General features: G+C 53.1%; 4 protein-coding genes across 4 annotated transcripts; 3 read left to right on the top strand and 1 right to left on the bottom strand.

Moving 5' to 3' along the window:
• Positions 1-5,695: 5,695 nt before the first annotated feature.
• On the top strand, positions 5,696-6,398 carry J4E93_002288 (uncharacterized protein; the record flags this gene model as incomplete). Its single annotated transcript, XM_049340235.1, has 2 exons — positions 5,696-6,298; positions 6,360-6,398. The coding sequence occupies 2 exons, from the start codon at positions 5,696-5,698 to the stop codon at positions 6,396-6,398; spliced, it is 642 nt and encodes a 213-aa protein (XP_049202557.1).
• Positions 6,399-6,495: 97 nt separating this feature from the next.
• On the bottom strand, positions 6,496-8,006 carry J4E93_002287 (uncharacterized protein; the record flags this gene model as incomplete). Its single annotated transcript, XM_049340234.1, has 2 exons — positions 6,496-7,836; positions 7,887-8,006. 2 exons carry the CDS (start codon positions 8,004-8,006, stop codon positions 6,496-6,498), a joined length of 1,461 nt encoding a protein of 486 aa, XP_049202556.1.
• A 384-nt stretch (positions 8,007-8,390) lies between these two features.
• Positions 8,391-9,822, top strand: TUF1 (translation elongation factor Tu; the record flags this gene model as incomplete). Its single annotated transcript, XM_049340233.1, has 3 exons — positions 8,391-8,559; positions 8,607-8,635; positions 8,689-9,822. The coding sequence occupies 3 exons, from the start codon at positions 8,391-8,393 to the stop codon at positions 9,820-9,822; spliced, it is 1,332 nt and encodes a 443-aa protein (XP_049202555.1).
• A 3,303-nt stretch (positions 9,823-13,125) lies between these two features.
• On the top strand, positions 13,126-15,571 carry J4E93_002285 (uncharacterized protein; the record flags this gene model as incomplete). The annotated part of the gene is made up of 4 exons (XM_049340232.1): positions 13,126-13,129; positions 13,200-14,290; positions 14,342-14,448; positions 14,497-15,571. 4 exons carry the CDS (start codon positions 13,126-13,128, stop codon positions 15,569-15,571), a joined length of 2,277 nt encoding a protein of 758 aa, XP_049202554.1.
• Positions 15,572-15,819: the final 248 nt, after the last annotated feature.

Below are 15,819 nucleotides of genomic sequence, written 5' to 3'. Positions count from 1 at the left end.
CTGGCTTCTGTGGCGGCCTTTCGCCGTTGAGCTGTGCCGGTCGTATTGCTTGAAGAAGGTCTAGGCAATCTGAGTATACTTCAATGCTGCGACCAAGCCCGGGCGTTCGTCATTCGGCAGGCGGTCAGGTAGATCTATGCCTTCGGCTTGGTAGTTCTGCTTCCGGCCTGATGTTTACACACCCTGGCACACAGGATTACTGGCCAAGCTTGGCTGCTGCCAGCCTCGCCAAAGGATTTGTTCCCACCGTCATATGCAGGTCGGCAGCTAGCTTCGTCATCGTCTTATAGTTATCCGTTCCTGCTTGCTTCCTTCCCTCTTTCGAGCCTCCAGCCCATCTTTCGTCGCAAGGTATGTGATGCCCCCATTGGTACCCTACATAGTCGTTCCTGATCCTCCCCTTACTTCAATCCGCACCTTGCCTAGTGCCGCGCTTGACACTGTATGGTACTTCCTCAGTGAAGATAGCTTTCTGGTCACTTCAAGCATATCACATCACGTGTCTAACCTTCTCGTACAGCTCCAAGCCGTGTGCCACTCGTTCAGCCGGCGTAGCAGTCTTTCGCTTCAAGATGCGCAGTCATTGGCCCCTTCTGCTGGCTTTTACAAGCATAGCTGTCGCGCAAGGTGGTGGATATGGTGATAACAGTACTTCACTGCCTGCATACGACACCTCACCCACAGACGCCTATCCGACAGAAGCCTATCCGACAGAAGCCTATCCGACAGAAGCCTATCCCACAGACGACTATCCCACAGATGATTATCCCACAGACACCTATCCGACAGAGACCTATCCCGCTTACCCAACAGAAGTAACCACCTCAACGAAGGAAGCAACCACATCCAGTGGATACGCCGCGCCTCCTCCTCCACCACCACCACCATCCAAGCCACCACCACCTCCGCCACCTCCATCACATCCACCACCACCTCCTGGACCGCCACCTCCAAAGACCGAAACGGAGACCGAAACTAAAACGGTCACTGTAACGTCTTCCGAATATTGCACCGTCCCGCCTCCCCTGACCGTGACACACACAAAGAATGTCACTGTTACAGAGGTATGATCACCCTTTCGTCGCTACCGGATGTTACTGACCACAAAAGACTGAGCACGAAACTGTTACTTCGTCCGAGTACTGTACTGTTCCGCCGCCCGTTACTGTGACTCATGTCAATAACTCTACCATCACAAAGACTGATTATGATACTGTGACTGGGCCTACGACAACCGTCAACAACACAATCACAGAATATACAACGAAGACCATAATCTCGACAGTGGTGACCCTCGTACCAACTACCGACCTCAGCTACACCACAACCACGGCGACAGAAACCGACACCACTACCCAAGTTTCAGTTACTACGACGGTCAGCGTCTCGACATCGACGTACATCTCGGTTACTACCTATCCTACCACGATTTATGAAACTATCACTGAGACATGTAAGTTACTCATCCCCTCAATGCGATCTGCCAATCTTGATCCTATGAGTGTCTGCCACGTCCTCATGTGTCCCGTCTTTATCTTCATATCTGCATAAGCAGTGTCCAAGACACATGCTGATTGTTGCACAGTGCCTGGAACTACATCTGTCAGGACTGAGACGGTCGTTTCAACAACAACAGAAACGCTTACTCTTACCGACCTCATCTCTGTGACAACGACCGTCCCCGGACCAACTGTCTCTGTTCCAGGTCCCACTCAGACTTCAGTGCAAACTGTCTCGGTACCTGGGCCCATCCAGACTTCGGTTGAGACAGTGTCGGTTCCTGGTCCAATTGAGACTATCATCAGCTTCACGCCAACAACAACAACAGAAGTGGTCAGCGTGACCACAACGTCTGTGACGACGAGCGTGTCTACATCAGTGTCAACATCAACGTCAACAGAGTTCATTGTATCAACCCTAACTCTGTCTGGCACTACGAGCGTTACCACGGAGACTGTCTTCTCCGAAATATTGATCACGACTACGTTCACGCAGACTATTCCACAGACTGTTGTCGTGACATCCGATAGGACGATAGAGACCACTGTTCCGGTCACCATCCCGGGCCCCACAGAGACAGTTGAGGAGACCGTCACAGAGGTATCTACGCAGCTTAGCACTCTGACTCTGCCACCCCAGGTCATCACAACTACGACGACCTTGGAAGGCGAGACTTCGACAATCACGACTCAAATTCCGCCTAGCACTGTGGTTTCAACGATCGTATCAACTCTGACTTTCCCGCAAGCCACAGTGACTTCTGTCAGCATATCGCCACCAGAGACCGCCGTGGAGACCTTCACACAACCAGGCCAGATTACTACTACTACATTGACGCTTCCCGGAGTTTCGTCGACGGTCACAACACAGCTCCCCGCAAGCACGGTATTGTCTACCATCACTCTACCTGGCGAGCTTACAACTACTACCGTTCAACTCCCCGGCACTACTTCTGTGATAACGTCCCAACTTCCGGCGAGCACAATAGTTTCTACATTCACTCTACCTGGAGAAGTCGTCACTTCTACCATTCAGCTTCCTGCAGAAACCTCGGTTGTGACTAGTCAGCTACCAGCGAGTACTGTCTTTTCGACGGTAACGCTACCTGCGGTCACCTCCACGATTGTCACCCAATTACCGGGCAGCGTTACGACAAGTACTGTACTGTCGACTGTCACATTACCAGGATCGACAGTGTTGAGCACGATCTCTCTTCCTGGCTCCACCTCGGTAGCTACCGTGACTTTGCCTGCAACGACATCCATTTCCACTGTTCTCATCACTCAGTCCTTCGTCACCACCCAGATCCAGCCTACGACCATTGTGGAAACATTAACACCAAGTCCATCTTCCACCACGCCTGCATCAATCTCCTGCTCTAGCGAATGCCAGATTGACGTCACCGCGACCAGATTAGAGTACCCTGGGGTGATCGTTACCGAGATCGTTCCGGTACCAACAGCCACTCTCACGATCTATACGGATGATCAAGATAGGGATGTCAGCTCATCGCTCTTCATCAACGCGTTACCTTCTCAAGCGCCGCCAACATTCACATGGGATTATTCGGGCGTGCCACTGACATATCCTACGACGTACCTAGCCTATGAGACTTTTAGTCATCTGGAGGTCGAGGCATTGGGAACGGCTTGTGTGATTGAGACAGAAACCCTTGCCTTGTCATCTCCTACACTCTATTCGTCTCTCATTGTACCTCTCAACTCCGTCCCCAATACAGCGTTCGTGGCGCCCACGGTAGTCGAGTTCCTCAACAGCCAGCCGACCGTCATTGCTCAACTTGGGCAGTCCATTGGTGCAAGCGCATGTGATCCAGCCAGTGGGAGTACAGTGGACGGCATACAATCTTCAGTTGGAACTAACACCTATGTCTCCACAGCCGCCGGCCTGAGTACAGTGACAGTTCGAAGGCCGACTGCAGATGCAGAATCTGCCGTTCTGCCACCTTCGGAAGCACCCTCAACAAGTGCAGTACCAACAACGACTGCCGCTCCTTCAAGCTCGCCGCCGCCGCCTCCTCCACCAACCTTAAGTAGGCCTCCCCCTCCACCTCCTTCTTCTAGTGCAATCCCAGCCCCTAGCAGCTCGCGACCTCCTCCGCCGCCACCTTCTAGCAGCGCTTCACCTCCACCACCACCGCCAAGCAGTACTCGAGTTCCACCTCCATCTTCGAGCCCGGCTCCACCTCCAAGTAGTCCGGCACCTGCGCCGTCTAGCACCGTCCTTCCGCCTTCCAGCGCTGCACCACCGCCGACAAGTATCGCGTCTCCATCAAGCAGTCCTGCTGACTCCGCGTCTGAAGGTCCATCGCCGTCCGCTCCTCCTGTTGAATCATCCGTGGTTCCGGAGCCCTCGACCGTTCCCGAGCCTTCTTCCTCACTGGAAGCACCCTCGTCTGCCCCTCCTTCCTCGTCGATCATCGCATCGAGCCTTACCTCGACGCGCTCTACTACTACCTCGGAAGACACGTCGTCTGCCCCAGAGCCAAGCCCAAGCTCGACTTCTGAGTTCCTTGGAGGCGCTGCACTTCCAACTGGTCACATCGCGGGCATGTTGATTGGAGCAGCGGGCCTCGGATTGGGACTATTCTAGTCGCGTAATGTGGAAGAGGAGATAGCGTATACTTTTCAATGTCTGATGTTTAATGCACTAATGCATGATAATGGGATGATGCACATATCTACGGAATGTGCAGGATGTAATGCTAGGTCTAATGCAGAATGCTTTGAGTCCATACTGACACTGTGTAATTGACTTTGAGCGGACACTCGACACAAAACTCTGTGCAATGCAGAATTCGTCTTCGTACCATTGTTTATCAGCCCAGCCGATTGTGCCTGCGCAACCGTCCCATCACGGACTCGCGGCGACTGCCCCACTTCGCTCCAGCCTCTCCACTGTCAACCAAACAATCTTATCTCAGCCTTGCCTCAGTTATCACCGAAATCATCACGGCACAAGCAATATACAACCCAAGCCCCCTAACCTTTAGATTACTCAACCTTCTCCACCATCGCAGCAGTACGACAAAGTGCATGCACAAGCTCGACGTCCAAGCCAAGCTTTTCCTCTTCAGCTGAACTGTTGAGCGCCATGGATAACGCCACCAGATGCGGACATGGGCCGATGACCACCCATTTTCCGGATGCGTAACGGACGCTGGCCGTTGTATGCGAGCCGCGGGCCGCGTAGTGTCGCCGGATGGGGAAGTACCGCCGATGCGACTGCTTGCGAGCTTGGGGTGTGCCCAGCGTTGGCGGTACGCGATGGGCGTTTGGTCAAAAGGAATGTGTATCGTCAAGTGCGGTAAAAGTAACCGCATTGCACTTAAGCTAATGCGCCGTAGTAGCTAGGTCTTACAAGTATGTCTCGGCAGCACGTCTGCTTACTGACATTCATCTAGTCAAGTGTACTTGGGACAAGGGTGTATCGTTTGTGTAGTTTCTGGCTGTGGACGAGCAATATAGCCTCACTCAACCAGGGAAGCATTGGACACCCTGGACACTACATCAATGTTAAGTTATCTGCTTTGTATGTCTCCGTTTTAACGTAGGCTGCAGACATGTTCAGCGGTTTCCTTGTATAAGGTGCCCTGGTCGTTGTACCCCGCCAATCATGCCGCCAAGGAGCGGCCCACATGAACGTTGCTTCCACCTTGCCGTCCACTCCATCGACCAAAGATTCGACACCATTGACATTCAACATCAATGACCAAAGCCGCACCCGTTACGACCCAACGGTACTGCGATGAAGCAGAGCGAGACGAGCTACTCACAGCTTCCTAGACATTGTTGATCTAGACGGGAAGAGATACTCGCGATTGAGCGCAGTCAAGACATTTCCTTGCGAACCGAGTTGTGTTAGCGCAGGAATACAGCATAATCAAATCATCTCAGCCATTGTTTGCTCAATCTTTTGGCCTTGACGGACAGCTCGGAATCTACTTACATACATCCATACAGCGTATATCCCGGGAACGGCTCGGCTGCTGGTCAAACTGTCCGCCCGCCACCCGCCCCAACCTCCCGAGAACCGACATCTACATATCAACTACAGCCATTGAATGTTTGCTCCAAACTCAAAGGTTCCAATTGGCTACTCGATTCTGACTACTAATCACGCCCTCATTCTTCTAAACTACACCCATCCCGCGATTACATTCTTGCTTCGTACCTGCATGAACATGCGCATCGCATTCTCATTACGCATTGCGGCTTTGCTCGCCCTACCTTTTGTTTCCGCTCAAGATGATGTCAGCACTTCAGTCATAGCCCGCAATGCGACCACCAGCTGCCCTGATCTATTTCCCGGGCCAGTCAGCTTCAGCGATGTAGCAGGCCTGTTCACCATCCAATCCCACACCGACCCAATAGCAACGGAATCCATCCGTCAAACCCTATCCCTCTACGCCCTCGCAATCGACGGCCGTAACTACGACATCCTTCGGAAAGTCTTTACCACCTACGCGCGTGCCAACTACTCTGACCCCATCGGGGTACTAAACGGCGTTCAGGCCATCATCGACAATCTAGCACCCGGTCTGAGTACCTTCGTATCTACCCAGCACCATCTTGGCACGCAAATGATTTACATCTGCGGTCCTGGCAGCGCTGTGTCTGTCACTTACTTTCAGGCTACGCACTACTTCACGCCATATACTGGCGTTCAGAATCCAGTGGATAACAGTAAGGTATTGATCGATAAGGGTCAGTATCAGGATACGTGGGCTAAGCAGAAAGATGGGAGCTGGAAGATTGTTAATCGTAATTTGGTGCGGATGGTAAGTTTTGGGCTTCGTGTGTTTGCGAATCCCTTGCTTTTGCTGACAATTTATCAAATAGGGTCCTGCTACGCTAGACGGTGGTTTTCCCTCTTCGTAACATGTATCAGAAGAAGAGTGTTGTACGTTCAAATAGTGACTTTGTCTTCAATTGAGATGAGCAGCTGCGTGCTGCATCATCACTTCTATTCAAACTACTATGCGTACCTCTCTAGTACTTCCGCAATCTTTTCCCGGACACCCTGCTTGCCCTCGTACTTCTCCAAAAGCTTAGCAACAACATCCTCCCTCTTGTTGCCACCAGCTTCTCTCAGAATCTCTGATTCGCGAGGTAGTCCGATCCATGCGTGCGGGTACTCTCGGTAGTCCTTCTCACTAATCAGAGGTAATGGACCTTCGCTACTATCCCGGAAGAAGGCATCAACATCGCGGTTCTTGACGTCATCGAGCGTGTTGGGCTTCCAGTTTGGTCGCTCCTTCTTGCGCTCTACAAGGCGTGCGGTTACGCCCTCCACAAAATCGGGGTGGGCCATGAAGCGAGAGGCGATGTCATATTCCTTTTGGAAGGTTTGCGCGATGGACCATTGGCGGCCGACGCGCATCTGACGGAGGGCTACGGCGACGGAGGTGGGTGACCGGCTGTGGATGGTCTGGATAGTCTTGTCTGCCCATGTCTGAATCTCTGAATCTTTGTGCCCTTTCTTGACGTCCTCAAGCGATGCCAAAATGTTCTGAATGCTAGGCATGTCCTCGTGGAAGACGGTGTCGATGACCTTGCGAAGTTCACCGGAGATGTGCGGTCGCTCGGCGGGTAGTCCAGTGCTGAACTCCTCGATTGTAGAGTTGATGATCTTGAATCGCTCGTCGAGCTTCATGTAGTCGGGGAATTGTAGTTCGGCAAGACGCGCCTCGAGTTGCTGGAGCGTGGAGGAGTGGATGTAGTGGGTCGCGATGCCGTGGTAGAATGCGTCGACGCCCTTGAGTTGTTCGGATGTCAGGGCGAGGTAGGTGCCGAGAGCGCCTTCCATGCGAGGCAGGAAGAAGGACGCGCCGACGTCTGGGAAGAAGCCGATGGTCGTCTCGGGCATAGCGAAGAGGGTGTTCTCGGTTGCGATTCGGAAGGGAGCGTGTATCGAAAGTCCAACACCACCACCCATTGTGATACCGTCCATGAAGGCGACATATGGCTTCGAGTAGGTTGCGATGAGGTGATCCAGCTTGTATTCCAGCCCAAAGTAGTCTGAACTGTTTTGCTGTCCCTGGGGCCCTTCCTTATTCCACTTTGCCAGCGCTGCGACGTCTCCCCCAGCACAGAAAGCGCGACCGCTGCCCTTGATGATGACGACACCTGCCAGTTCTGACTTTGCCCATTCCTGCAGCCTCGGTATGATCTTGCGGGCCATGGAGCCATTGAGCGAGTTCAGCTTCTTCGGTCGGTTGAGCTCGATACTACGGACGCCGTAGTTGTTGGTAAAGATGACATCGTCGGGGTCGTCGTCTTGCTGCGCTTTCAGGAGGTCTGCGGTGGGTGTGGCATACTACGCGATTGTTAGGTGTGAACGCGTGGTGGGCTGGAGGGGTGCTATACCTTTCTCGACCCGCTCATCCAGGCGGGATTTGTGACCTTGGCGCGCAATGGCATGGTATTTATCGTGCTTATCCGTGAGACGCTGCTCAGCGGCGTCCTTGTTAATGTGCGGAGAGACATGGTGATGTAGGTGAAATGCGCGCCAATGATGCAACTTTCACAGTTTCCGCCGAACGAACCTCGGGTATTCGCGTAGGAGTATCGATTGTAGTAAGCGTCACCAACGTCAATTGATGGCTTTGGAGGTAATGAAAGAGACAATAGCTCCTCCAAAGAAACGCTGAATAGAGAATGACACAACGTCACCGGGAAATGTTCTCCGCCCGCAGTGCTCCATCGCTCCTGCTCAAAGTTGTCGAGCTCGGATCTCCCCCTCACATGATTGGCCGATGCGCTACCATGTCGCGCTAAGAAAATGATTTGAGCCTCGCCATCTCGAGACACCACCGCCATCTCAAGCAATCGCATCCCCTCGCTTCTCTGCATCGTGTGATCGGGTCAATCATGTCGAGCTTTTCCAGAGTTTTCCTGCGCACCTCGCGCTCCGCCCTCCAGTACCAGCGCAATGTGTCGCCCGTGCAAAATGCTTTGGGCGCGCAGGGCACGATGAGGTGGATGAACGGCGTCCGGAACTACGCCTCTTTCACACGAGACAAGCCCCACGTCAACATTGGTATGCATCGCTAATAGTATACCCATGGCTATGCTAATCGACATCAGGTACCATTGGCCACGTTGACCACGGAAAGGTACGACGCCTCTCGCCCCGCCTCCCACGTCCATGACGACTGATACGCTATAGACTACCCTCACAGCCGCCATCACCAAGCGACAAGCAGAGAAGGGCTACGCCAAGTACCTCGAATACGGTTCCATCGACAAGGCCCCCGAAGAGCGAAAGCGTGGTATTACCATCTCGACCGCCCACATCGAGTACCAGACCGACAACCGCCACTATGCCCACGTCGACTGCCCCGGTCACGCCGATTACATTAAGAACATGATTACGGGAGCTGCCAACATGGACGGTGCTATCATTGTCGTCGCCGCCTCCGACGGTCAAATGCCCCAGACCCGTGAGCACTTGCTCCTCGCCCGCCAGGTCGGTGTCCAGAAGATCGTTGTCTTCGTAAACAAGGTCGATGCTGTCGATGACAAGGAGATGTTGGAGCTCGTCGAGATGGAGATGCGTGAGCTCCTCAGCAGCTACGGTTTTGAGGGTGACGAGACGCCCATCATCATGGGTTCCGCTCTCTGCGCCATCGAGGGCCGCCAGCCTGAGATTGGTGTCACCAAGGTCGATGAGCTTTTGGAGGCTGTCGATGCATGGATCCCCACCCCCCAGCGTGAGACCGAGAAGCCCTTCCTCATGGCTGTTGAGGATGTCTTCTCCATCGCCGGTCGTGGTACGGTCGTTTCTGGCCGTGTCGAGCGCGGTATCCTGAAGCGTGATGCCGAAGTCGAGCTTGTCGGAAAGGGTACTGCCCCCATCAAGACCAAGGTTACCGACATTGAGACCTTCAAGAAGTCGTGCGAGGAGTCGCGCGCAGGTGACAACTCCGGTCTTCTCCTCCGTGGAGTTAAGCGTGATGATGTTCGCCGCGGCATGGTTGTTTCCGTACCCGGACAGGTCAAGGCCCACAAGAAGTTCCTCGTCTCCATGTACGTCCTGAGCAAGGAGGAAGGTGGTCGTCACACTGGCTTCGGCGAGAACTACAGGCCCCAAATGTTCATCCGAACCGCTGACGAGTCATGCGCGCTTCACTGGCCGGAGGGCACCGAGGACGCCCACGACAAGCAGGTTATGCCCGGTGACAACGTCGAGATGGTCTGCGAACTCCACCAGCCCCACGTTCTAGAGACTGGCCAACGGTTCAACATGCGCGAGGGTGGCCGAACTGTCGCTACTGGTCTGGTAACGCGTGTTCTTGAGTAATTCAATCAAACTCAATGGGCCCGAAGAAGAGGCGAGCGTCTTCCGGGGCAGATACCCCGAAGTCTTCCTTGTAACATAATTGTGTTGGACATACCCCAGCTCTCCGCTTCTCGATTGACCTTCAATGTACTTTAGCAGCGCGCCAAAACGGATCTAGATGGGGGCGTTGAGTAACGATCAACATGGAACAATGTAATGACCTACCTTGATAATACCGTGCCTGCATCCCAGCTGAACAGTCACCAGGTCTTGCTTCAGAAATTGTTGATTTGTCGTAACTCCGCTATTGGCCCGCGATGGAAAGCTTGGCATCCGAGTACCCCCACTTGCCGTTGCTAGTGAACGCGCTTTCTCCATCTTCAACCCCACCCTGATCACCACCAGTCGTACCGTACACCAGTCCGGTGGCCTTTGATTCCTCCATACTACGATGATGGAATTTACGAAAGGTAAATCAACGAGTGAAGGGTCAGCCTTGCTTCTATTACAGTATGCTGTACACTGCAGGCAGAACCGGCCCATCTGATTAACACTGCAGGGGCCGGACCGAATCTCTTACGCCCCTGATGCTGCGTCGTTCACATCAGTCTGTCTCATCGGCTCTACTATCGGGGAAGGCAGCACGTAGCCGCCAAAGTCGGATGCGCTGTTATGTGTCTCCAAGGATAACCTAGAATCATCGTCGATATCGCCCCTGCATGCATACGCTGCATGTGGGCAATATGGTCTTCTCAATCGACCATGCGCCAGGAACTGCTCGTACGGCTCGATCACTGTACAGAGTGCGCAACTCTCGATGAAACTAGGCTTGCTTCCTGGCACAACGTCGCGTGTTCAGTATCCGTCTTGGTTGATTGAACAGCTCATGGCTGCAGAGCCAAATCTGCGTTCAAAAACAGACAAAAGCCAGGATTCATGGAATACTCACATACGCCAGACTATGAACTATCTGGTTAAGCTGTTGAGAGAGCGACCCCCCGAGACGCTATAGGGGGTGAAAATATTCGCAATGGGAGTTTCGCAACACTGCGCGATCTGAAGACCAGGTAGGGCTCGAGTCTTCCTGATGACGACAGGACCACGACGAACAATACATGTATCTCGCTGGTACTAATGTACCGATGCTGTTTACAGACTTTCCCGCTCATGTCAGGCTGAGCTTTGCTTGCAGCAACTGCGCCTCTGCATCGGCACGTTCAAGTGGGCTAGCGCCCATTGGTCAAGCTATACAAGACAGATACGGCGACCCCGATGTATCTACTTCTATTGGTGCGTTGACCTGACCAGTAGCCTATTGAAATGGGAGGCCTCTTTTCTTCCACCCTTCTAGGTCGAGTTATAAACGACGGCTTACTCTAGGGACACTCATATTCATCTGCAGTGATTGGACCAAATGACGGATGTTCAACTCGGCCGAGGATCACAGTAGCTTCCGATACCAACCCCATGGGGTAATCCGGCATAGTCTGATCCACGTTGGGAATCTGCAACTAAGAGGATATCTCTGGAACTAGAAAGACGCAAGGCTACTATGAACCTGACCAAGGTGTTCGAGCGCGCTGTCTGGAGGTCTGAGTGTAAAGCTGAGGCCAGCCGTCCGACCAACAGTTAGTCGGCCCTCTTCTAGGTCCGCAACACGCGACGGCTCTCCCCCATGAACTGGTCGGCATGGTCGGCTTTGCCAATGTTCCCTGTGCCGACGAATCGTTCATTTTACCATTCAGCCGCGGCACTCCCAAACTCTAGAACAGATTAGAGCTGCCGTCGTGGACCGCCGGGTTACTAACACCGTATGTGCAGTAATGCCATTCGGAGACAAGGGAGATTTATGCGTGATCTCGCTGGCGTGGGATTCAGCTGTACTCTTAAGGGTGACTTCCGGTGTTCAGTAAAGCCATCTCGATCCAGCATCCGTATGCTTGCAGCTGTCGCTATTCGGTTGTATACACATTTGAAAGTGCGCCCTGGAAGCGGAGTCGCCTCCAGGTAAGGACCGCCGCATGTGTAGCCATGCACCCTTTCATCTCGACTGCAGCGCCTGATGCTGTGGTGCTGGGGTTGCTGCATCGTATCTACGGGAAGGCCCGACCTCAGGTCGCGTCTCCGGGAGGGCCGAGTTCATGCGCACATGTAGCAGAGACATGTTTTCAGCTACATGATCTTCTCCATCAAGTGCAAAAGCGAGTGTCTCACTACATTGGACCTGCTTATCATGAGGAGAGGGCTAAGGACGGATTTCGGGGACCAGAGTGAGCTGCTAACACACCTTATGGCTCATAGTCGCTCGTGTATGCGATCATGTTGCAGCTGGCTAAGTTATCTGACTTCAGTACGTCGTACAGAAAAGAGAAACGATGCAACATTACTTGGGCACAGTCCAATCGCGCGACGTAAGTAGTGCTTACAGGCACCTGGCGTTGGACTCATTCTTGAGACAACCGGCCAAGTAACGAGAGCAGAAGACGGTCAAAAAGGATGATGTTGCTGCCTGTGCGCCTACTAAATTCCAGCTTCGTCAGTGTCTCACGAATATTGCCACACCTGGTGCAGGGTGAGCCCGGCTTACATAAAGTAGGTCCCTTTTGGCAAGTGCTTAGCCTTGCGGCTCCACCACGCCCCCTCGTGGGAATGGCGTTTGCCATGCTTGACTGGCCAACAATAGCGAGCGGCGGCGGCCGGTGAGGCTGGAAAGTCAATTCGGCATCGTCTTGCGAGGCGAGACTGGCGTAGGTTTACAGCCCCAAGACCCTTGCCCCACTTGGCTCTTATCGCTGAACCTGGCAGTAGCGGCCTAACCCGCCGCAACAAACATGCATAGCCTTGGGCCTGCGAAGAGGCGCCTGCGCCCTCAACTTGGACTGATGCGTCGTCTCGTTTCGCGCTAGCCATCAAAGTTATCTCTCGGGATAATTTTGGTGACTTTGAGATGTGTCGCTGGAGATTTTCACGCGTCACCGCAATTCAGGGCTGTCTTCGAGCTCAGCTACATCCTGTCATCAAGTGCCAAGGAGGGGTATATATGGGTCCCGTCCCGTATGAGCTTAGCTCGGTGAACGCACATATACACGCTTACATCCCGTACATAGTACCTGGGTACGTCTCCAACATACCTCGTAATCATCGGAACATCGACTATACCTCCCAATCACATCACACTTTCAATGAGCCACCCCGGTTTAATTGCCTGCACCAGATGTGCCATCTCTAAGGCACGATGCGACAGGAAGGTGAGTACCCGGCCAGAGCGTCACTTACTGAGCCATCAGTGCAACATCTGACACAAAGACAGGTACCATGCTCACAATGCGTTGCAAGAGGCTACGTTTGTCAGCCTAGAACTACCTCGCGTAAGCCGCGAGCTCCTCGAAAATCCACAGCACGGAGTCAAGCGTCAACAAGCCCGACAAACGCCAACTATTCTAACGGAGGCCATGTTCCCAACATGGATCAATTTACTGGATACCTGGTGCCAGAGAGCCAACCGCCGCAGAACAATGACATGCTTGCATTCGCCAACTCGGCTTTACCCGCACCATCTCTAGATCTTGGTGGTTACGACGACTTTATGGGCTTCTCATATCCCGGTCCTCCAGCTAATGGCGAAGCTATGGACACCTCAAATAACCTCTTCGCTTCCATATCATCGATGGATATGCACCCTAGCGATCCCTTGTATCCGCCAGGCTGTGTAGGCGGCGGTCAAGGGCTTCAACAACAAAACCACAACCTATCACATGGGCCAAATCAACCGCTGACACCACCCGATACGATACACCGAGGGAGCACAAGCATACCAGCGAGTTCATCAGATTTGCGAAACGCTTTCACACCAAAGCAATATCCGCAGAAAGCGGTAGACAAATCTGCGGCATCGGATGATGTACTCGCGCAGATGGTGGACCTACTCGCACAGCCTACCGCATGGCAAGGGCTTGCGGAGAACGACCGCGAACCCAGCCAGACTCTTTCACATGATGCCAGAGACCGAGTTGTTGCGACTGTACAGATACTCTTGCAACGGGCACTCTGGAGCCGACAATCTCCTTCAACATCAAGTCAAGGCCTCTTTGGACGCATCGTAGTTCTCCCCCCCTCCAACGTTCTTATGCACTTTATCGAAACGTATGCGAACCGCATCGACTCCATTCAGCCCTATCTGGGTCTCGCTGGCTCCTCAAGCATCAACGTCACAGACATTTTACAAGTCGACAAGGCCGATATCGGGATCCTGCTCATCATACTTCTCATCTCACAAGGTGCGATGCTTACAGATCATTTCGAATCGCACGTCCTCGCCAACGGCCTCATAGAAATATGCAGGATTGCATTGGACGACGTTCTCGAGAGCCGGAGCATATCACAACCAATGATTGGAGGCATTGCACTGCAGTTGCTCACACTTTGCGCACGGAGTGGTAAGGACTCTTTTGCTGCGTACGCTATGTCGAAAAGGGGGCAATATCTTAGTGTAAGTCATCGACCCTACGCGTGCGCTGGAAACTTGGACTAACTTTCAGAGATGCTGAAATGCACTGGTGTCTTACAGCCCGAACAGGCCGTGTATAATCCAAGAGCAGAAGGGCCAGAGATGTGGGAAATGTGGAAAGAGCAAGAGCAGCGTAATCGGTAAGATACATCTCACATTACCCGTCGACATGTTACTAACATTTCTAGCCACGCATATGCCTGGGTCTACGTAGACCTTGAGATCAGCTTGTTGCACGACCTGCCACCAATACTCTCGATCAACGACCTGCAAGTGCCCCTGCCGCAAGACAACGAATTGTGGCACGCCAAGTCATACAATGAGTGGCTCGAGCATTCTGGCGCCAACGGGAACAAACCAGGACCCTGCAATGCCGCAAAGTTTGGTGCCTGGCTTGAGAAACAGGGTTCTGTTGGACCGCGCTCTGGCCACACGACTCCATCTCTCAACGGCCTTTTTCGAAGTTTCCTCCAGGGTCGGTTGGTGGTCGGCGATGACGTACCCTTACACCACCTTCGTCTGCTTCTCCACCCAATTCTGGCCATGGTGCTCGAGCAGCAGCAACTTTTGCGCATCTTCGACGCCGACGAACCTTCAAACCGATACCGGGTGCTTTCCAAGATCAAGATCCTAGGCCGCTTGCAAGAGACGCAAGATTTGCTTCAAGATCTGGCAACGCTTCTCTCGCGCTCAAAAGCTTCTTCCAGCAAAGATGACGAGGGTGAAGTAACCCCCACCGACTGTGTCAGCATGATAATGCTCCATCTGGTTAGCTTGAACGTGTTCACCAGCATCCCCGAGATTGAGAAATGCGCCAAGGAAGAGCCACCCATGTCAGACACGGCCCGTGCGGACATGTGGCGGTGGGCACGTCATCCCGAAGGAGAGAGATACGTGCTGTTCCATGCTGGCCAAATCTTCAGATTGATCGACAGATCGTCCATGGACGCACGGCCAACCTGGTGGCCGGTAGCTTTGTATCGTGCGGCCATGTCTTGCTGGTCTCTCCGATCTTGGGACCGAACCTCCTCATCTGCGGCGGTGGAGTGTGGCATCGATGCCCTATTACCCTCGGAGGAAGAGTGCTTTCTCAACACTACTACTGGCACACCCGTCGTCACGCTTGACGACAAGAGACGGCTGCCTATTCTGGAGGGTAACAACAGCTTGCAGTATTGTATTAGCAAGCTGGAGAGTCACCCTACACACTGTTCACGAAATGTTACTGAGAAGGCTCGCTACTTCTTGACTAGATGGAGTTGATGGGATTGATGATCACGACAATCTGGCGCAGGCGTCTAAAAGCAGGTATGGGATGTTGATAGAACAGAGTTCTCAGGAACATTACTAGGCCGCCGTTGACGAAGAAGCTTGTCTCGTCTTGGCTGTGCCGTTGCAACAATAGAATACCCCGATGAGTTTCACCACGATCACGTCCAAAATTCAACAAGGTTCAGGTCAATATGTACTTCACGTCCAACTCATGTACGATACAGCGCGTTGAACATTCA

The sequence above is a fragment of the Alternaria ventricosa genome, assembly GCF_023758065.1.
Source record: "Alternaria ventricosa strain BMP 2768 chromosome Unknown scaffold_3, whole genome shotgun sequence".
Lineage (NCBI taxonomy): Eukaryota > Fungi > Ascomycota > Dothideomycetes > Pleosporales > Pleosporaceae > Alternaria > Alternaria ventricosa.
The sequence above is the reverse complement of the archived record's forward strand: the minus strand, read 5'-3'. Positions and strand labels throughout refer to the sequence as shown.